At 40.1% G+C, this 24,283-nt stretch overlaps 1 protein-coding gene across 1 annotated transcript in view; it reads right to left on the reverse strand.

Moving 5' to 3' along the window:
- The window catches only part of LOC118424648 (G-protein coupled receptor 54-like), an 85,149-nt gene that overhangs the window by 21,496 nt on the left and 39,370 nt on the right, over nt 1-24,283 (reverse strand). Inside the window, exons 2-3 of the mRNA XM_035833306.1 lie at nt 3,857-4,095; nt 1,807-2,012 (exon numbers count right to left, since the gene is read on the reverse strand). Of these exons, the coding sequence (XP_035689199.1) occupies nt 1,807-2,012; nt 3,857-4,095 (445 nt within the window). The remainder of the gene's footprint in view (nt 1-1,806; nt 2,013-3,856; nt 4,096-24,283) is intronic.

Genomic DNA, 24,283 nt, shown 5'->3' on the forward strand with positions numbered 1-24,283 from the left:
GGTATCACTACCCTTCTGTAATGTTCGGAGACAGTTACTAACGGGATAAAATTAATCCTATCCCAACTTCGTAGTGGGAGTGAAGTAGACCAGACTCAACGTTATACATCTGTAATAGAAGTCACATACGTACGTGTCTGTAAATTGGAGGGGTATTACATATATGTCGTTATGTGGTGTCATTTGTTGCTTCTTGCTGATTGAAAATAAATCATCATAAGGAATTCTAGATGCAAAATGTGACAATTTTGTCCAAATTGATTGCTGAAGACGTTTCCGGGTAGTCCTTGTTATCCTCGGTAGTCTAATACCACCACCATCATAAATCACATTCAATATATTGTAATTTCGGTACTTTTATCATGTTTCAATGTGACTGAATTGGATATCGCAATCCAACTTCATTTTGAAGGATGCAAGTTGATCATCATAGAAGCAGAGATTTATCATACGCCAAATAGCAGTTACTCAAGCAACTGGATACTATTTTTCATGTCCTTGAGTAACCGTTATTTCTAAAATCATATCCAGTTGCTTGAGTAACTGCTATAAGGTGTATAATATATCACAAGCAGTCTTTAGTTCTATGATGAACAGCTCTTATACTTCAAAATAAAGTTGGATTACGATATTCAATCAATTGAAGTTGGAACATGATACTTAAGCCAATCATAAGATAAAACGTAATAAAAGTACCGCAATGCCACTATAATCAAGACGATGATTGCTAATGGTGTACATATCTTATTACCTGGATTCTGGCCTTCATCGATGTAATTTGTTTTAGTATCTTTGGAAAGAAATGTATTCAGATACTAGTCTTAAAACTGGTTTAAAAATCAAAGACAGCGTTGTTAATTGTATCACATTGTCCTGCGCCAGTGTAGGGACATTGATCTAACTACAAATTACTCTCGACAGTCGCTGGAAGTTTTGACATGAAACTGGATCTACAAGTCCCGTAGAGGTGAGCAGCACTGACGTCAGCAACGCCAGGACGGTAGCAGGAGCCAGGATATAATGGATAGAAAAGTTTTCTGCCGATTAATGAAAAGATCCTACCGGCAAATTGATTTTGTCAGATCTGTATGCGAACAGCGGCTTGTAAGAAAGCACTACTGTGTCAGTTGTAGTTACAGACACCGGGGAAGCCGCAACAGGTGCATGGGGGTGGGAGTGGGGTGTAAAAAGATCTATATTGGGAAAGATACATGATAGAAAATGACAGAAGAAAATGAAATATACAAAGATAGAGTTGGCAATCCGCCAGAGAAGGCTCACAAGTAGTTCTCGAGGAAGGGATTAAAAGGCCAAAAGAAGAAGTTCGACATTGTACAGATACACGTTGAAGGCCTAGGTTTACCGGGTATGCAAAACAAACAAAACATAACAGGAATTACAGGAATAAAACCCGTAACCTCTTGTCCGCTCGACGACATGATCAAGGTATAAAGAAAGTATCTTACAAACATACCAAAAGTCATGACGAACCGTCAACACGTTCTCGGGTTATTCTCGTCCAAAGTTTGAAAGGAAATCGGCAACTGCAGTCCAAACTCACAGCACGTACTCTCTACCCCAAGGGCTATCTGCCACTCAAAAATTACAACCTCAGCATGTCCAGAACACGTCAAAAATGGCTTTGTAAAGGTTCCGCTGCAATATCTTAGCAAGCCGCTAGAGGGCACATTATCAAATCCATCTGAAGCTTCTCGATTTATTCTGTTTACATATAGACAGAAAGACACGCATACAAACACGCTCCAAGTATAACCTTCTAGCAAAGGTAGAAATATACCAACTCACCCGTATGATGTAGAAGACGGCTTTGCAGGCGAACGCCCCGAAGACCCAGGATGGCCCCAGGGCGAAGGACGTGGCCACGAACGGGACGCAGCAGACCAGGAACGCTAGGTCCGTGATGGCCAGGTTCACGATGTAGTAGTTGGTCACCGTCTTCATGTCACTGGACTTACTGACGACCAAGATGACCAGGATGTTCCCAACCATCCCTGCGTGGAAAGCAAAGAGAGAGTGGCTGCAAATACACCAGATATTATATTGATAGATCGAATCCTACCAACAACGTGTTGCGATGCAGTTGTTTCCACTGTACATATATAGTCAAAACTGTCACAAAAGGAGTCCCACTGGCACGAAATAATCTTCAAACTAATACTGATAAAATTTGCAGGACTAATTTGGTTCCCTTTATTGAGTGAATCCTACCAACAACGTGCTTCAACGTGGTTCTTGTCATTATTCAGCAAAACCCTGCCACAGAAGAGTCCTATCGGCATGGATTATGATTGACTTTAATGGACTTTCAATTTTCCATTGTGCTGGCAAATACAGTCTATCCCTTCTAAAGAGTGAATCCTACCAAAAACGTGCTTAAATGTCACAGTGGTTCTTTCCATTGTACAGCAAAACCTTGCCACAAAAGGCGTCCTACAGGTGTGGGTTATGATTAATCTTCATGCTAGAACTTGCAGGACTTTTTGTTGTGTTGGAAAATACAGTTTAACCATGGTATGGAGTGAATCCTACCACAAACGTGTTACAATGTGGTTCTTTCCATTGTGCAGCAAAACCCTATCGGCGCGGATTGGCCTTCCGTCTAACAACACTCTTAGAATTTGCAGGACTTATCCTTGTCCATTGTGCTGGAAGATACAAGTTAACCACGCTATAGAGTGAAACGAGCCAACAAAGATGATCTTTAAAGCTAGCATTTGTAAATCTAACCCAATTCCATCAGGTTAGAATGGTGCCAGCTATTGCCCTAGAGAAGGGGACGAACTTTACACCGAAACGGCAGCTCTGATTTTGTGTCTTGATTGCACTTTGTTATTCGACATTTGTAGAGTTCGACCACTGTGCTGTTTAATCTTACACATACGGCAAGCAATTAATACGTAGAGTAAATGTCATTGCTAAGCTACTACGTAATGGTGCTTCTCTGTGGCATTATCTCTTCCCTCAGGTGTGCGGAGGACGTCATCTCTGGAGAGGTAACGGCATTTAGCTTTGACTACAGTCGATATTAGCGTGGCTGTGCACCTTATCTTGAACATACAGGTTGTGAATGAAATAGCGATGGTTCAGGTAACCTTGTTGCACTCTATACATGATGTGCATGTTGAAACGTTACACAATAATACGTATCGACATGCCTAAAGACCATGTCAGGCGTTCATAACCTTCGCACGGCTAAAGTGCTCTGGGGCACTCACCCTAGACATAACCGGCACTGGGATGGGAATAGCGTGGAATACATGCATCCCATTCCAAATCCATTGCGCTCAACCGGTCATGTCTAAAATATAAATTTTCTGACTTCTTTTTTCTTCAATATTTGAAGTCGGCTGGCACAGATGACTTTAAAAGAAGAGAAGGCAAATCTCATATCATCTTTCGATGAAGATTAGACATCCAAGTAATTAGATATGCCAAAAGCATTTACTCAAGCAACTGGATATGTTTTGGGAAACGGTCAAAATCATATCCATTTGCTTGAGTAACTGCTTTTTGGCACATATGATCTTGCTCATGACTTAAGGTGGGCTCTCACTGCACTTGGTACCGGCGCGGCACTGCCGCGTTCGTCCACTGCGGCACTGTTTTGTTGTTTTCGCGATTTTTCATATTTCAGATATTGTGTCAAACGTAAAAGTATGACTTAAAACAAATACACAAAAGGGAAGAAAATTTGTTCTTTATCTCTAAAATTCGTTGAGTCATCTACGAACCCCGCAGTGCCGCAAGTGAGAGTCCACCTTTACTCCCAACCATGGTCTGTAGAAGGTCGATACACCATGATCGGCTAAGTGTGACAGGTTGACAGTAGACTTACCAACAAGGCAGATCAGGCCGAAGACTACGGGGATGACCTGTCGCTCCACGGCGAAGAGTACGGGCGGTGATCGGGGTGGGTCGTCATCCGGCACCCACGACTGATTCGATGATTCCGTCGGTAGCAGGGAGTCGAGCGTCGCGTTGAAGAAGTCTGTCATATTCGCCTCGTCCACCGAAACGTCCACTGAAGACATGGTGGCGGTAGACAATCCAACGAGGGGACCTCGGCCCCTCGGCCTGAATCAAATCAAATCAAGCAAAGCAATCAGATCAGAAAAGTGGTGCCTTCAAAATAAATATATGGATTACAAATAATACAGGCCTAACTACAGCAAGCTGCACATCTTATATCACTATAAAGCGTGGTTTCATACTCAATACACGCACACTGTCCACAGAGGCATTACCTAATATACACTCAGGCAAAGCTTGAGGAATGTTCTGAAGGGCGACCACTGAGTGTTGCTGGTCTGCTGAACAGAGTGCGCCCTCTCTTTGTACTGTAGTGGCTTTATATTTCCGTATCACCGTCACCTGTTCATTTGACTATCCTAATTATCATCAATTCGGTGTCTATGTGGGTGGTATTTTTCTGCGGTGCCTGGTTCAATAGTAGCGTTCAGCCAATCAGTCAGTGTCTTACACCATGGTGTAGTGTTCCATTGCGTCATTGGTAAATGTATTCAGCCCTGGGCCAGTGCACTTCCTCTTATACCCCTGTCACATTGCGCGAAAATCGATGAGGCGACGAGTTTGCTGCAATCGCACGAGCCTCGCTTATAATAATAACTTTATTGCACAAAAATTGTACAAGGGACAAAATATAGCTTATATGTGTCAGGGACGGTTTTCAGGTGAGAAATACGCGCAACCCTCTGTCGATCTTAAATATGGCCGACCTTCCACCGATACTCCCGAAGATCGTGGATAATGTGGCAGGGGTAATACGACTGTCTACGACGTCCAGCTTCAATTTTAACAATTTTGTCTGCCATGGTACGTGACAGCCTATATTGTGGGCAAACGTCTTATTTAGCTGTCTCCCTTGTAGAACGATACTATACTTCTTTTACCATAGGATGGTTTGAGATTGAACTAAACTTGATTTTAAGTAGTCTGTGCACATTGCATTATTTGCATACACCACCGCCTTTCCTCGTGAACAAGATGTGGATGATAATGCTTGAGACACCGCTAGTAGCACGGTCTCGACGGACTCACCCCGTCTGTGTATGATCCGTCCATTATACTTCAAAGTAGTACCTTTGCCAACGTTTAAGTCGAAGGAAATGGAGCTTTTCAATATTGGCACACAAACAGCTTTCTACGTGCGATGTTCCGAAATTGCCTTTTACGTTGGTCTTTCACAATGCTAGGTATGATGCAAAAACGATACAGCATAATCTTATTAGAGTAATGTTTTGCAATAGTCACCGTAATTATGCTCTTAATAATTGAAGCCGTCACCTACCATGCAATGTATAATTATCTAAAACAGTCAACAAAAGTTCTCTAACATTATAATACAGTAATAATTAGTTCCTAAGTGTTATAATCAAACAAAACTGAAAACTTATAATCATTTACATCAAAATGCCATGGCTACCATATATAATGAAAACGACGCGACAACTGTATAATAGGGAAAGGTGATTTCAGGGAGCTTTCTTTCTCTGAGAGCGAAGTCTTGGTGAATGTCATCAACTACTCACATTGAAGTGAGTTTGCGTGGCGCAGCGGCAGTGTGTTTGGCTCGAGACCGAGAGGTCGCGGGTTCGAATGGAGGATGGGTTTGAATCCGGCTGCCGTGTCACCGATCTTGTGCCCTTGGGAAAGGCACTCTACACGACTTTCCTCACTTAACTCAGGTGTAAATGAGTAGCTTCGGCTAGGGCCGTCCCTCGGATAGAACGTTAAATGGAGGTCTCGTGTATGGGGAGAGTCACACTCTATGCACGTCAAAGAACCCCCACACGCGTGCGATGGTGCGGTGTGAAATGGTGCAAATCCTTCCGTCTAGAATTGGTGATTCTCCACAAATCACCCGGACTCCAGGAAGAATAATGACATATCAGTCACTAATGGAGATTTGTATAGCCAAACCAAACCAAACCAAACCAAACCAAACCAAACCAAACCAAACCAAACTACTAGACCTGAAAAGTACTTTGGTCTAATTATGAAAATGTTTCGCTATGTAGTTGTCAATCATGCGCATGCATACAATCCTCATTTGAAGCTGCAAATTGTATAGATTTTATGTATACCAGGTGTACATGTATCTAGATTTATTACAATATTGCCTGAAAAGAGACCTGGTCTTGATTTATTGTCTTTGCAAAGAATTTCATCCATCCCTTGCCTTCAGCAAGAGCAGAAACTTTGGCACGGATACGACCATATGTCGTAGTATCATTTTATCATAAAAGTTTAACAATTTCGCTGTTTATATGCGCACTTCTAATGCATTGGCCAGAGGAATCTAACTATGTGATTATGTGTTATGATTGTTAACTGACCAACTGTTTTCCCTTTTTTGGCAAATGCAGAAAAGAGATGATTGTCCGGCCGTTTCAGTTCTACACAGAGCAGTGCTCTGCCGCCCTGAATTTATGGCTTAGCCTCATCGCCTTGCGTTTAAAACTAATCACGGACAGTTCAGCCTTGAAGAGCGATCACAGTAAAGCTGGCTCTTACCGACAAAGTGTGAGATGTTTTCTAAACTAGCACAGACGAATTTTCTCTTAGTTGAAGATCATTAAAGGTGCACTCGACTCTCACCGCACATGTGTCAAGCTTGCGTCACTGCGGGGTTCGTTCACTGCGTCACTGTTTTGTTTAATATTTTCTCCAATTTCTTATAATTTAGATATTGCGAAATACGTAAAATTATGACGTAGACAACGACCAAATACACATAAAGTAAGAAAATTTGCACTTTATCTCTGAAATTCATTGAGTTTTCGGTTACAGTTACCACTAACAACTGAGTCAGGTATCGGTCTTCTCTTTGTGATTAGTTTATTAGTTTGGTCTTAGGCAAATAACAATAAACTTAACGAACATATTGCTGGTACTGTACTGGCGTTACATTTCCTCATCACCGTCACCTGTCCATTTGACTATCCTACTTAGCATCAATTCGGTGTCTATGCGGGTGTTTTTTCTGCGCTCTAGCACCCGGACAATCATTGTTCAGTGTTTTACACACTTACACTGTGGTATAGTGTTCCCTAGAACATGTCCTCTTACGACTCTTTGCTATCCTGTCTTGTGCGTGGCAGCCTATAATATGAAGAAAAAAACTCTTCCAATCCTTTTTGCTGTTAGTCGCTTGACCTCGAGGTCGTTTGGAGGGCAAGGCCGCTTTCAAATGGGTGGTTTAGTATTGCCTTACAATTTATTCTATGGTGTTTGTAGACATTATATGGTTAGGCGCACGTACCGACTGTTTTCCCTCCTAAACAAGATATGCATAATTTGATCATAACTGTGTCTCAGCGGTCTCTTTTTGTGAATGATCCGCCCATCATACTTAAGAGCAGTACCTTCTCGACTCGTGGGCCAGAAGCAAATACAGCTTATCCCGGATGTCACACACACAATCGGGTTTGTACGTAAAGTGTTCCTGAATTGCATTTAGAATTGGCCTGTAAAATGTCAGGTCTCCTTGGTAGTCCTTTGGTATCGAAGATGACTCATCACTCGTTTGGGCTCATGTGGCTACCTACGTCCAGAAAATGGACAATGTGAGCCTCGGATAAGATACGCCAAAAAATTGTTTCTCAAGCAACTGGATATGGTTTTGGAAATGTTCAGACGTTTCAACTGGAATCCACCAGTTTTCGTCAGTAACACTGGAGTGATCTGGAAGAAACAGGAAAGATACGCAAACAGGATACAACCTAATCTTCTCAATGTAATGTTGCACGTTGAAGTGCATTCGTTGCAATTATGCTCTAAAATTGAGGCATCTCTCCTACAATGTATGATTAGCTAACACCACACGTATAGTAATTAACCATCAGTTCGCAAGTGTTGTAATCATACAAAACTGAAAACCTGTAATCACACACCTCGTAAATGCCATGACTACCAGATAAAATCCGCCATCTGTATGGCATGTAGTCATTAGTTCACGTCATTTCCTTCCTATTGTAGATAACAGAACACATATCCGGGAAAGGGAATTTCAGAAAGCTTTCTCTCTTTGTGAGCGTGTTCTTAGTGAAGTGTTGTGGTCATTCATTACAAGGCCTGAAAAGCACCTTGCTAACTTGGTCTGTTATCATCAAAGTGTTTCACTACATGGCTGGCAATCACGAAATCCCCATTTCAAGTTGTTAAGTGTACAGATTTAATCCATACTAGGGTAGAGAATCTGGCCTTGGCCGTCAGCAAGAAAGCAAGTTGGCACGGATACTCTACACGGTTTACACCTATATGTCATAATAACATTCTAATCTAGAAGTTTCTAAAACTTGGCTTTCTATATGTAAAATCAGATGGCTGAATGTAAAAAAAAATCATTTTTTTTCATGCCTACGGCATTCCTCATTGAAAACGTCTGCGTAGGATTGTACATCAACTGCTCTCATTACAAGTTCCTTAATGACTTATTTTCTTCGTTACCCTCCAAAAAACATGATCATCTACGCTGCAGATGGTACAAAGCAGCTACGGAATGAGCAAATACATGCTGTAGATTCACATTTACATAAAACATATGATAATGACACTCTCAAGGTCAAAGAAAAGGATGTGAAAGAACAGAAATTAATGAAAAACATATAGTTCAGTATTCAATAATTTGCGTGTTAGTTATAAGTCATTTGTTCAACCATCCTGTGATCTTTTAATTCACCAAACATTTTTAGTCGCACACCCGCATCAGTTTTGGGGTTCCCAGAGGATGTCAGCAATATAATCAAATCAGCATGTCTTTGAGTGACTGCTCAGTATCTAGGTCAGGTATAGTCTTGCCTCTATGACTTATTTTGGTGCAAATTACAATTAAAAAAAACGTAAAGAGCATGGTCCCGGAGTATAGAGAGCAAGGACATCTAGGATCTGAGAAAGGACATCAACACACTTGAAATAGTCAGCAGAAGAGCGGCACGGTTCGTGATGAGTAACCATAGAAGAACGGACGTCAGTGTTACTGCCCTTCTACAGGACCTGAAATGGCCGTCACTCCAGTCACGATAACAGATATGCCTTGATTTATTGCCCTTTCAAACACTTTTCTCCGTCCTTGCCCTTTCATACAGATAAAGATTCTGGTGAGGACATTCTAATATAATGGAATGTTATGACCTTTTAGAAATCACACTCTTATCATTCTTATCATGATCAATGATTTGTGGCACCCCACAGCAGAGTAAAGGGAATCTATCCATCACTTGGACCCTATTGAGATATGGGAGATACGTTTCTGACCTCTCAGTGTCACTGACAACGTCTGACCGTTTTTCAAAATCAAATCCAGTTGCTTGAGTAACTCCTTTTTCGTGTATCTTATTACCTCGATGTCTACGTTTTCTAAGCTTCATCGACGTTTTTAACTTTCCGGATATGATATAACATTTTTTGTCTTCCCCCGTTCATGTATTTTCATCCCATTTGTAATGTATATCTACATTGTCGAGATAAGGGAGATTCATTTCTTACTTTCAGTACTATTTTCTAAGTCTTTCATTAGTTGTCTCCCCCCTTTGATATATTTTCATCCCATTTGTAATGTATAGCCAGTAGTACATTGTTGAGATATGGGAGATGCGTTTCTGACTTTCATTATTATTTTCTAGGTGTAATATTATTTGTCTCCTCCTTTCACATATTTCTATTCCATTTGTAACGCTTATCTACATGGTACATTTTATGTTTATGTTATGTTTGTTTGTTTGCTTTTTTATTTTATCCCAATGGCCCGTCGCCGACATTGATCTTCCTTAAAGTCATCATTGCAATTAATTAGTTGATAAAATACCCTAATGGTTTCTTGATGAATACAATGGTGATGATTTCTATATCACGGCGTACCAAGACCATTCTAACGTTATTAATTTTCTGGCATTATCAGTAAAAAAAAAGCACAAAAAAACATTAAGTCTTTGAGCACGAGCAGTCTACATAACTACCCCGATGTCGTAGCTACTTTATCGTGTACTTGCTTTTTATTAATTATTTCATTTCTGGCAATTGTACAATGGTTGCGATTTATGATAAATTCTGAGATAGGGTAAGTAACAGCTACTAAGACGGTAATTCGATTTCAAAATCATTCAACTTGCGCCTTTGGCCTAAAGATATATTGACATGATGAACTGTGTTGTCAGTTTCTCCCTGAAGCATAATGCAATCTATGAAGAACAATTTATCATAAGCATGCACTTGGTACAATGAACTCTATACCTAATGAAGTTCTATACTCCCTGTACTCCTCTGCCGTTTCCCAGAAAAGTTGTTGATTCCCCTCAATAAATTTTGAATAGAGGTACCATATTCTTTCTCTTGCCAATGGCGCAACTTGCCCTAATAATTGAACGGAAGAAGAAATACAATTGCAACATTTTAATGATTACAGATTTCAACTTAAAAATGTGATGTAGAAAAAGTTGTCTGAATTCACAGTTAGGGTATAAACGATCAGTTCTTCCAGATCTCTTCAGTGTCACTGACGAAAGAAGGTGGATACCATCTGAAACGTCTCACCGTTTCCAAAATCATATCCAGTTGCTTGAGTAACTGCTTTTTGGCATGTAAAAAAGCGCCGTGACTTATAACACCCCTTTTTCCATTGTTCTTCCGTGAATTGCCAGTGAATTTCGTGCAATTATCCGGCTGGTGAAATAATGCGAAGTTGTCTAGATGGACCGCACCGGTTTGGGGATTTGGGATTCCGTGCAGTTAACAAAAGTGTGCGTTAATCCACTGTGCAATTAACTGGCTTCTATTGTATATACAAGATTAGTTAGCTAATTGACAACGTTTTCATGGCACGGTCATACCTGTAATATCCAATTACACGGTACGTAAGAGTATCATTTTTCATCACCGTTGCACCAAACAATCATCCAACACCAATGTTACACCGTAACTTGAAAGTTCATTTGTGTTAGTAGAAGTTTTTCTTGAATTAGTTTAACTGTAATATCCAACACAAAAATTGGACTCACCCAAATTTTCGACTGCACAGCACCAGTCAAAAATAAAGACTGGTGCTGTTTAGTCGAAAATTTGGAAAAGTTAAACTACTTCAAGAATGTTACACCGTGTTGAGTATCAAAATTGATGATCCTGACGTTAGGTAAAGGAATTGGATCATTAATCCGTTATCGTTCATCACATTTGTACACGGAGAAAGGATTTCTGACGAATGTAAGTTGTTGCCGTCGAACTGCGGTAGTTATGACAAAGTGTCGTCCACGTGAAGCGATGGTTGGAATGAAAAACCTTCGTTACAACCTTCGTTACAACGGTGCAACGGTGATGAAAAATGATACTCTTACGTACCGTGTAATTGGATATTACAGGTATGACCGTGCCATGAAAACGTTGTCAATTAGCTAACTAATCTTGTATATACAATAGAAGCCAGTTATATCCTCTTGTACATAAACGACTTGCCAGACCAGCTCGATTCAAGTGTGAGGTTATTCGCCGATGATTGTCTGTTATATATAGAGGTATCCACACAAAATGATTCCAAGTTCTTCAGAAAGATCTGAACACCCTGGAAGAATGGCAAAGGAAATGGCTTATGCAGTTCAATCCTGATAAGTGCTATATCATGCACATAACGAACAAACGAACACCAAAAGTTTCCCCTTACCAGTTTTGTGGTCAGGCATTAGAAACCACAAAAACCCACCCATACCTGGGTGTTACATTAACAACTGGACTGAAGTGGGGTGTCCATGTTAACAAAATAACAACCAAGGCTAAACAGACATTGGGAGTAATCAAACGCAACTTGTGGGCATGCCCAACCAGGGTAAAATCACTTGCATACACGTCACTAGTAAGACCTAACCTTGAGTATGCCACTACAGTATGGGACCCGTATACAAAGAAAGACAAAGATAAACTTGAAAGGGTACAGAACCAAGCTGCCCGATTCTGCACAAACAACTATAACAGGGATTCTAGTGTTACCAAAATGAAAACAGATTTGCAGTGGATGTCACTTGAAGATAGAAGGAAAATGTCCAGACTTTCCATGATGTACAAAATGACCAATAAACTGGTGGACGTGCCAACTGATAAGTATCTAATACCAGCTCAAAAAAGAACAAGAAACAGTCATGCATTCAAATACCAGAGTTACCAACCTAGGATTGATGTGTTCAAAAATTCGTACTTTCCCAGAACTATCGTAGAGTGGAATTTGTTATCACCAAGTACAGTAGGGGCATCTTCTCTGGGTAGTTTTAAAGAACGCTTGCAGATAGATGTGCAAAAGGTAGGTGTAATGAGTCGTTCGGTGTAATATAACCAGCTGCTGCCGCGCCGCGCGCCTGCGAAGCTGGTGTGTTACGCCGAACGGCGGTTATACCGACTATATAGATACAGATACAGATACAGATATCTGAATCACCCAACAAATGTTGGTACATTTTGTAACATGATTTCCCCTAAAGCAGTTTATAGAACCGTTCTGCAACTATTGCATATGATTGTACTGACAAAGAACCAGTGATAGATCTTAAATGTAGCTAATTATCTTCTTTCACCTGTTCAGCATTTCAATATTGCAATGTAATAGCTTCTTATTAGCTTTTCATAACGACAGCATTGGTCTCGAAAGTCATATATATGTGCACTACTTATAAGACGACTCTCTGATATGTATATCCAAACCTTTCTCTACAATCTTTCTGTAATTATCTTGTATATAAGTTCCAACCAAAATTGTCCAAAAGTTTCTTTTTGTCCTTGTCCTTCTTGTCTTGTGTAGCAGGTTACCGCAGTTCAGAACCAGCGAGATTCTTGTCGTTCCAGGAAACACAAGTGTCTCAAGTCTTGGCTAAAGACCAGATCCCAGCGAGTAAACCTGGAGAGAGGCCAAGTCTAGATTGAGTTCCGCGGTCGCATGATGACAAGACATAGACAACTTCCAGATGAACATCTATCATGTCTTGGAGGTGGCTATTCTCGTACTAAAAGCGCTTACGTTGTCTGCAAAACACTTTCAAGCTTCTGGATAGTTTCCAGCTGCGTCAAACATAGAGAATCTGGTATAGGCAGGAAGAGAGCAACGACCTGTGGTTTGCCCAAATAGATGACTCAACGCACGTTTTGGTAATGTGTCGTGTCAGATGTCAATGATCAGTAAGCGGTCACTGTACGGTTGAGGGCAACAGGTCGCGAGAATGTTGGCCTTTATCCAATTTAAGTACAAGACTTCGCGAACTCCGGTGAATCTCGGGTCATCATGTGTAACATTGCATGGGAAATCTGGATAATGTTACGTGTTTGGCTGTATGTGATTTGAATAGGAGAAGACGTCCACAACCTTTAAAAACCTTTAAAAACCAGCTTTCATGTCATGACATGTCCATGACATTTGATCTTTGAGGAACTTAAAATAGCTGGCCCCCAGTCATTACTGTTGAACACGCGTTGGCTTCCTGTTGGGTTCAGACTGTATATCGGCTTACAAACGTAAACCACTGACACGGCCTTCAAATCTAATGAGAATGGTACGCCATTTAGTTGCTTATTTAAAGATTCAGACGGACATGCGCAGTTTTCATGGATATACATGAGTAGAGCAGAGGCAAGCCAATGGAATTTTATACAGGTCACTTTACAACTCACTGCATACGTAGCAAACCAGAAACGTTTTCAGCATTAATCAGCAGTTTTCTCACGTTTATCTTGGTATCGAGTCTCCATCGGACAATCCCACTTCACTTTAGAACTGATAGACCAATGACAAATAGTCTCAAGAAATTTTACATATAGAACCACGTCCGACTGGAACCAACTAGCACACGCGTTACAAACTGTGAGTACACCCAATATGCTTAAACAGTAGCTAATGAAATACTAGTACATGCGAAGTTTAACATATGGCACATGATAAGTCACATGCGGTTTTATCATATTTTGTATGAAGATTCGTCGATGAAAATAAGACATCCAGATAATAACTTAAAGATACGCCAAAAAGCAGTAAATCAAGCAAATCATATCCAGTTGCTTGAGTAACTGCTTTTTGTTGTATGAAGATTGTTTAGTACTTGTAATATCTGGTTGTTATTAGATGCTATGTACGAGTATATAATGCCCAGTATCCATATTTTCTGTGTTATTAATGCGAGAGCTAAAAGAGTTAATAAAACAATGAACAATGATTTTTTTTCATCATAGACTACCCACAAGTAAAAATCAGTTTTGATGTCGAACTGGTTTCGTATAGTAGATACGAGCTACGTTAGTCTGGCTGTAAGGTTTGATAAACTCACAATGAGAAGGAGCCCTAGTCTATTGGATAAGTATGATGGGCTCTTTAATATGCTCAAGGTGTGCATCTCCCTGCTGAAACACGAGAGCTTTTGCTTTACTTCCCATCGAAGAAGACGTTCCGAACCAAAGCTAGGTGCTCCTGGATAAAATGGGGAAGCATTTGTATTGTTAAGTGCCTTTCCCATGGGCATAACATAGGAACATGTCAGTGATTCAAACACAGTACCTCCAGGTAACGAAGAAGTCCACAAACTTAATCACAAGGCCACTTTGCCACATGTTTCCTACTAGTTACCTTGATGAAGGGCCAATAAAATATTAATAAAGTCTAAGTGACAGGTGTATTGAAAGCAGTTTATGGACCTACCGCGCAGTAACCCAATAAACCAACACGTTTGATCCTTCCATTCGTTTGTCTTAAAATCTCGCGAGCTTCTGCTAACTTATCGCCAATGATGTTCGTGAGCCCCAAGTCAGACTATACATTCTACAAAGCCCACAGAGACAGCGGCAAGTGTTATCTTGAGGTTTCATATTTGGTATTTCGATGAAGGGCCAATAAAACAACAATAAAGTCCAGATGCAGGATGATGCCATTTTGACACGTGTATTCAATATATCATAAAACAATAAACAATAGAGGTATGAATATGATCAAAACTTTGAAGTGATGATGGAAATGCGTTTGAGCCTCTGATAACTTATCGCCAATGATGTTCTTGGTCCCAAGTCAAACTATACATCCTGCAAAGCCTACGGAGACAGCGGTATGCCTTATCTTGATGTTTCAAATTTGATATTTCGATTAAGGGCTAATGAAACAACAATAAAGTCCAGATGCAGACACGTATATTCAATATATTATTAAACAATAAACAATGAAAGTATAAATATGATCAAAACTTTGAAATGATGATCGAAATGCGTTTGAGCCTCTGATAACTTATCGGCAAAGATGTTCGTGAGTCCAAAGTCAGACAATACATTCTACAAAGCATACAGAGACAGCGGCGGTACGTCTCATCTTGAGGTTTCATATTTGGTATTTCGATGAAGGGCCAATAAATTACAACAACGTCCAGGTGCAGAATGATGCCTTTTTGACACGTATATTCAACGCGCGCAGTTCATTGACCTACTGCGGAATATGGTCGAAATACGTTTAATCCTTTCCAATCGTTCGTCTAAAAGTCTTGTAAGCTTCTGCTAGCTTATCGCCAATGATGACAGACAATACATCCTGCAAAGCCTACGGAGACAGCGACAAGTGTTATCTTGAGATTTCATATTTGGTTTTTCGATGAAGAGCCAATAAAACAACAATAGTCCAGATGCAGAAAGATGCCTTTTTTGACACGTGTATTCAATATATCATAAAACAATAAACAATAGAAGTATGAATATGATCAAAACTTTATAAAATGATGATCGAAATGCGTTTGAGCCTCTGATAACTTAACGGCAATGATGTTCGTGAGCCCCAAGTCAGACTATATATTCTATAAAGCCCACAGAGACAGCGCCGTTACGTCTCATCTTGAGGTTTCATATTAGGTATTTCGATGAAGGGCCAATAAAACTATAACCACGTCCATGTGCAGAATGATGCCTTTTTGACACGTGTATTCAACGCGCACAGTTCATTGACCTACTGTGGGATATGGTCGAAATACGTTTGATCCTTTCCAATCGTTCGTCTTGAGTCTCGCAAGCTTCTGCTAACTGATCGCCATTGATGTTCTTGGCCCCAAGTCAAACTATACATCCTGCAAAGCCTACGGAGACAGCGGTATGCCTTATCTTGAAGTTTCATATTTGATATTTTGATTAAGGGCTAATGAAACAACAATAAAGTCCAGATGCAGACACGTATATTCAATATATCATAAAACAATAAACAATGAAAATATGAATATGATCAAAACTTATGAAATGATGATCGAAATGCGTTTGAGCCTCTGATAACTTAACGGCAATGATGTTGGTGAGCCCCAAGTCAGACTATACATCCTGCAAAGCTTACGGAGACAGCGGCAAGTGTTATGTTGAGGTTTCATTATTTCGATGAAAGGACAATAAAACCACAACAAAGTCCAGATGCAGAACGATGCCTTTTTGACACGTGTATTCAATATATCATAAAACAATAAAAGTATGAACATGATCAAAACTTTGAAATGATGATCGAAATACGTTTGATCCTCTCGCGAGCATCTGATAACTTATCGGCAATGATGTTAGTGAGCCGCAAGTCAGACTATACATCCTACAAAGCCTACGGAGACAGTTGTACGTCCTATCTTGAGTTTTCATATTAGATATTTCGATGAAGAGCCAATAAAACAATAAAGTCCAGGTGCAGAATAATGCCTTTTTGACACGTGTATTCAATATATCATAAAACAATAAACAATAAAAGTATGAATATGATCAAAACTTTGAAATGATGATCGAAATACGTTGATCCTCTCGCGAGCATCTGATAACTTATCGGCAATGATGTTGGTGAGCCGCAAGTCAGACTATAGATCCTGCAAAGCCTACGGAGACAGCGGCAAGTGTTATCTTGATGTTTCATACTAGGCATCTCGATGAAGGGCCAATAAAACAACAATAAAGTCCAGATGCAGAATGGTGCCTTTTTGACACGTGTATTCCATATATCATAAAACAATAAAAGTATGAATATGATCAAAACTTTGAAATGATGATCGAAATACGTTTGATCCTCTCGCGAGCATCTGATAACTTATCGGCAATGATGTTGGTGAGCCCCAAGTCAGACTATAGATCCTACAAAACCTACGGAGACAGCGGTACGTATTATCTTCAGGTTTCATATTCGGTATCTCGATGAAGGGCCAATAAAACTACAACAAAGTCCAGGTGCAGAATGATGCCTTTTTGACACGTGTATTCAATATATCATAAAACAATAAAAGTATGAATATGATCAAAACTTTGAAATGATGATCGAAATACGTTGATCCTCTCGCGAGCATCTGATAACTTATCGGCAATGATGTTGGTGAGCCGCAAGTCAGACTATACATTCTACAAAGCCTAGCTACGGAGACAGTTGTACGTCCTATCTTGAGTTTTCATATTAGATATTTCGATGAAGAGCCAATAAAACAACAATAAAGTCCAGGTGCAGAATGATGCCTTTTTGACACGTGTATTCAATATATCATAAAACAATAAACAATAAAAGTATGAATATGATCAAAACTTTGAAATGATGATCGAAGTACGTTTGATCCTCTCCAATCGTTCGCCTTAAAATCTCGCGAGCTTCTGCTAACTTATCGCAAATGATGTTGGTGAGCCCCAAGTCAGACTATACATCCTGCAAAGCCTACGAAGACAGCGGCGCTTCTTATTTTGAGATGATAACGGTAAAGGGACGTGTTAGAGAAATATGATCTGACGCAGTCACGCAAAACATCGTTGATGGAGAAAGATACTCGGAGACGGAATTGTAATTTCTGGATCCTCTCCAGTTGCCCGAGGCTCAACCTAGGTGTGAGTGATGGTCGGATTATGACAAGTGGGTGGTACTCGCGTCTAATACCCGGAGCCTGTGGATCGGAACATCTATGTCAATCGTTTACAAAATAAAATCTAGTGTAGATCAGAGTTGGTAGAACGAGACATTAATCAGACATGACAGAAAGTCCATTGAAAAAGCTACTAGCTCACGTGGCCGTGGATGGCATGTGGATTACAGAACTGAAAATACATCGATGTTCTTTGCTAGTACTAGTAGTAGTCAAGTTCATATTATTGTTTGAAGGGTTTTGAATGGTTTCAGACGATGTGGTCGTGTTTTGTTTGTACGTATGTTCGTTTGCTTGAATTGCATACCCGGTAAACCGCCTCATGGCGTAACACACTACGTTTGTGTATAAGCTGCATATCCGGACAGATTCATTTGATCCACTCACACCGAAAAAGGCCTCCAACTCTCTTCGATGAGTGTGGTTGGTCCTTTAAGACTGTTGAGCTGTGGCTCTCCTCAAACACAGGACCTCCATTTAACGCCATGTCCAAGAGATTTCCCTTAACAAAGGTGAGTACTTATTTTCACCTGAGTAAAGAAAGTCCTGTAAATTTCCTTTCCCAGGCCCCAAGGGTACAACGTCAAAGCATAGAAGGGGACTCAAAACCAGGATCCCTGGATTTTGAGCCAAACTACCAACCGTTAAGCTCCGCCACGCCACCAAAGTGCTGCTCCAGAGGACAAAAAGCCCGCCGCCTGTATTCAAATTAGTCTTCGGTAACTGATAGCCGAGTTGTACCCACAGGCGGGTGTTGAGAGTTTGTGATTATCAAAGTTTTGTTTTATCGGCAAATTTCCGGGATAGCCAGTAATACGTAACTTTTAACGTATCTAACGTAACGCTGAAATCCATGATTTGCACTGATAGTACATCTGAATGTTTTGGCTGAAACCCAATACCTGTAAATGACTATCATAGATTTTTGGCAACTTTAGGAAGAATGTTCAGCCGTTATCTATTCTTATCTTCCAGAGCTTGTTTGATGTACTATCCTGCCTTAATGGTCGTCCATAGAACATATAGTCTGACTTGAAGACCTTTGAAAAGATAATTATGTAATCCCAGCAACATATCATTGTCAGACTTATCTACGGTTATTTTCATGGGAAAGAGCATTTGAATCATAAAGACTGCTTTAAGTTGAAACATTATATCGATATAATTCCCATTCTTGTCAAAAACGTCATCTTAAATAGTAAGTACGTTTTTATTTTCAATTTCTGTTGCTAGAAAAGGAAATTTTACGGGTTGAAATTGCGCCTGACATTTGAGTCACTGTAATTTCCGTGATAATTGTAGCTATGCCAATAAGACATCTGTAGACCAAGCAATGTTAGCATACCAGTTATGACTTGGCGGAAATAACCTCTCACGCTTTATCTGGCATCGTATTGAAATATGTATCCTAACATTTTTTAATTAATCCAAGCCGCAGTGATTGTTTGATATTTGTATGAGATATCAAAAATATCTTTAAGACTGTGTGCTGATGTGATGAAAATTAAAGTGACTTGACCATTGAAGAATTTGTCATTCTCTTGGGTACATGAAGACTCTTTGCACCAGAATGACAACATGGTCATTCAGTAACACTTACGTTTTCCTTACAGTTCAATGACCGAAAGATGCTTGTCAACTCTTCCGTTCAAGGCCACAATTTCGGAGTGAAAGCGAAACTTTTATCTATATCCATTCCAAATGGCAATGCCCCCATGCGATCGCATGGGGGCATTGCCATTTGGAATGGATATAGATAAAAGTTTCGCTTTCACTCCGAAATTGTGGCCTTGAACGGAACATTTCAAGCTCGAGCTTGAAATGTAGATAAGCTCGGCTGTCTGGGGATTTCCTGACGGCAAAATTAAAGCACTTGGCGTAAAAAAATTGACGTGTTTTTATAAAGTAAATAATTCCAAGCCAGAGTTAAAAGGTTTGGCATTGAATCTTGATCCAAAGTAATACTTGTTGGGCATCATAAAGCCAACAGAATTCATAAACCTCGTCTGTGTTCAAGGCCACTATTTCATGAAAGCAAAACTTGTGTCAAGGCTTGTATGCATTAACCATCGGTTAAAACCAAAGTTTCTTTACACATAATTTACTCCGCGGGAATCGATGGGAAAGGGCAGTGCATTTTCTAATACACTTTGATCCAGAAACTAGAAGGCTCTATCTGCGATATTATTTTCTTAAGAAAGAGAGAAAGAAAGAAAGGAAGGAAGAAAGAAAGAAAGAAAGAAGGAAAGCAAGAAAGAAGGAAAGAAACACCATATATCAGGCAGGCACTGGTATTAAAGACTGGTTTCTGTTGCAAAACATCACATTATACAGTCAGGCACTGGTAAGCCTTTGTTTCTGTTGCAAAATACCACAGAACAGGCAGGACTGGTAAGCCTTTGTTTCTGTTGCAAAACAACACAGAACTGTCAGGCACTGGTAAGCCTTTGTTTCTGTTGCAAAATACCACAGAACAGGCAGGAATGTTAAGCCTTTGTTTCTGTTGCAAAACATTACAGAACAGACAGGCACTGGTTAGCCTTTGTTTCTGTTGCAAAACATTACAGAACAGGCAGGCACTGGTAAACTTTTGTTTCTGTTGCAAAACACCACATAACAGACAAGCACTGGTAAGCCTTTGTTTCTGTTGCAAAACACCACAGAACAGTCTTGCTTCGTTTCCGTTGCAAAACCGTTTACATACCAGCCATGCATTGGTAAGCCTTTGTTTCTGTTGCAAAACAGTACAGAACAGGCAGGACTGGTAAGACTTTGTTTCTGTTGCAAAACATTAACTAACAGCCAGGCACTGGTAAGCCTCTGTTTCTGTTGCAAAACATCACATTGAACAGACAGGCACTGGTTAGCCTTCGTTTCTGTTGCAATACCGTTTACATACCAGCCATGCACTGGTAAGCCTTTGTTTCTGTTGCAAAATACCACAGAACAGGCAGTTAAGCCTTTGTTTCTGTTGCAAAACATTACAGAACAGGCAGGCACTGGTTAGCCTTTGTTTCTGTTGCAAAACATTACAGAACAGGCAGGCACTGGTAAGCTTTTGTTTCTGTTGCAAAACACCACATAACAGACAAGCACTGGTAAGCCTTTGTTTCTGTTGCAAAACACCACAGAACAGTCTTGCTTCGTTTCCGTTGCAAAACTGTTTACATACCAGCCATGACTGGTAAGCCTTTGTTTCTGTTGCAAAACACCACAGAACAGGCAGGCACTAGTAAGCCTTTGTTTCTGTTGCAAAACACCACAGAACAGGCAGGCACTAGTAAGCCTTTGTTTCTGTTCCAAAACACCACAGAACAGGCAGGCACTGGTAAGCCTTTGTTTCTGTTACAAAACATCATATAATAGGTTTGAACTGGTAAGCCTTTGTTTCTGTTGCAAAACATCATATAACAGGTTTGAACTGGTAAGCCTTTGTTTCTGTTGCAAAACAGCATATAACAGGTTTGAACTGGTAAGCCTTTGTTTCTGTTGCAAAACACCACAGAACAGGCAGGCACTGGTAAGCCTTTGTTTCTGTTGCAAAACAACATATAACAGGTTTGAACTGGTAAGCCTTTGTTTCTGTTGCAAAACAGCATATAACAGGTTTGAACTGGTAAGCCTTTGTTTCTGTTGCAAAACACCACAGAACAGGCAGGCACTGGTAAGCCTTTGTTTCTGTTGCAAAACAACATATAACAGGTTTGAACTGGTAAGCCTTTGTTTCTGTTGCAAAACAGCATATAACAGGTTTGAACTGGTAAGCCTTTGTTTCTGTTGCAAAACACCACAGAACAGGCAGGCACTGGTAAGCCTTTGTTTCTGTTGCAAAACAACATATAACAGGTTTGAACTGGTAAGCCTTTGTTTCTGTTGCAAAACAGCATATAACAGGTTTGAACTGGTAAGCCTTTGTTTCTGTTGCAAAACACCACAGAACAGGCAGGCACTGGTAAGCCTTTGTTTCTGTTGCAAAACAACATATAACAGGTTTGAACTGGTAAGCCTTTGTTTCTGTTGCAAAACAACACAGAACAGGCAGGCACTGGTAAGCCTTTGTTTCTGTTTCCTAAAAGACCTGGCCTAATCCGTCTACTTACCATTCCTTTGAGGACCATTTGCACCAGGATGCCAACAGGATGATTCAGTAAACCTTTCTGTTACAGTCCAATGGCCGCAAAATGCTTACCAACTCTTCTGTTCAAGGCCACAATTTCCTGGACGGGAAACTTTTATATCCATCCCAAATGGCAATGCCCCCCATGCGAACTTGAAATGTAGATAAGCTCAGCTGTCTGGGGATTTCCTGACGGCAAAATTGAAACTCTTGGCGAAAAACATTTGACGTATTTTTATGAAGAAAATAATCCCAGTCAGAGTTAAAAGGTTTTGGCCTTGCATCTTGATCCAAAGTAACACTGGTTGAGCACCACAAAGGCGGCATAATTCATAAACCTCGTTGTGTTCAAGGCCACTATTTCATGACCGCAAACCTTGTGTCGAGGCTTGTATGCATTAACCTTCGGTTTAAACCAAAGTTTGTTTTCACGTAATTGACTCCCAGGTCCAGCTTGTATCTGTGGGTGTCGATGAGAAATGTCTGTACACTTCCTTTTACATTGGGCTACCTACTATCGGCAAAAGTAACGCTTCTCGACTAAAAAAACTAGTAGGGTTTATATATATATATATAATCTGCGGTAGGATTTTCTTAAGGAAGAGAGATAAATAGAAAGAAAGAAAGAAAGAAGGAAGGAAATTTTAAAAAAAGAAAGGAAGGAAGAAAGAAAGAAAGACAAAGAAAGAAAGAAAATGAATGCACACTAGAACATATGAAAAAGACAAAAATTTCGATAAACATATTATTGTTACCTAATTTGTATGATTAATAAGAAATTGCAATAATAGCATAGTGTTAGATAATGAGAATTTCATTTAGCATCTACGTTCAGTTGAAAAATATCGGAGATAAATCATGCAAATTACCATCTCATTTGCATAATTTATGAGAAACTGATTCAATAGCTTTCTTTGCTAAGACTTTCCCCCTTTGATCATATTGTTATTTAGCTGGAGAATACATGATTTATGCATGAGGACCCCGTCGATGAAAAAACATCGATAGAAACATTTACAATAGGTCACTCGTCACTCACAAGAGACCGCCTTTTTGTTGACAGCAATGCCCTACGAACATTCATCGCGTAAAATAATCTTCATTGTGAAAGTGAAAGAAAGCGAAAGTGATATCGAACCAGTAGCTTCGAGACTAAAGGCCCCCTCTCACTTGACGTGCGGCACGCTTGCGGCATTGCTGCGTTCGGAAGATGCTCAACGAATTTCAGAGATAAAGAACGAATTTTCTTACTTGTTACGTTTGTGAAGATTATACATCCAGGAATATAATGAAAAGATGAAAGTTGAATCTCTACTTCTGGATAAATCAAATTTACTTCAGACGTTTCAAACGACCTCCGTCGTTCTTCTTCAGTGAAATAAAAATAAAAGTTTACAACACTGAGGAATAAAGAATACTTCTTACGTTCTAAATAAACAAAAAAGATAACGGCTAAGGTGTTCTAAAATAAACATGGTAGGTAACTACAGAGGTGTTCTAAACAGTGTTCTAAATAAACAAAAAGGTAACTGACAAAGGTTCTTAGATACATTCTAGCAAAATAAGAAAGGCTAACAAGGGATATAATGATAATAAGTGTCTATATATCAATAAAACCATCATTTACTTTAAAACATCATTCCAAGCACTGGAAAGGTCAGTTCTCAGCCCCCCCCTTTCGATTGAGAGATGGACGATAAATGCGCTCGTAAATGGCTTCATTTTCTTTTTTCTTACTTGTTGTGTATTTTGTGGTCTTCTATTTTGTGGTACCGCAGTGAACGAACGCAGCAACGCCGCAAGCGTGCCGCACGTCAAGTGAGAGGGGGCCTTAAGTGATAGCGTCATGATGATGAAAAAGCGGCAAAAAGACATTATCATTCTCTTTGGCGCATACATCGTGTTGTGCTCACTTCTTCTGTCCATTATCATTCGACTCTACCACGTTATAGATAGCTTAGTATTACATTCTCGTATACCAAGAGGAAGACCCCGCATGAAAGGACTGGACCAGCTAACATCAGACCTGGCAGCTGTATATATATATATATGTACATGTGAACATGGACCTCCCCAGTGAGTGAGTGAGTGAGTGAGTGAGTGAGTGAGTGAGTGAGTGAGTGAGTGAGTGAGTGAGTGAGTGAGTGAGTGAGTGAGTGAGTGAGTGAGTGAGTGAGTGAGTGAGTGAGTGAGAGTGAGTGAGTGAGTGAGTGAGTGAGTGTGAGTGAGTGAGTGAGTGAGTGAGTGAGAGTGAGTGAGTGAGTGAGTGAGTGAG

This window comes from Branchiostoma floridae, chromosome 10 (genome assembly GCF_000003815.2).
Source record: "Branchiostoma floridae strain S238N-H82 chromosome 10, Bfl_VNyyK, whole genome shotgun sequence".
In the NCBI taxonomy this organism is placed as follows: Eukaryota; Metazoa; Chordata; class Leptocardii; order Amphioxiformes; family Branchiostomatidae; genus Branchiostoma; species Branchiostoma floridae.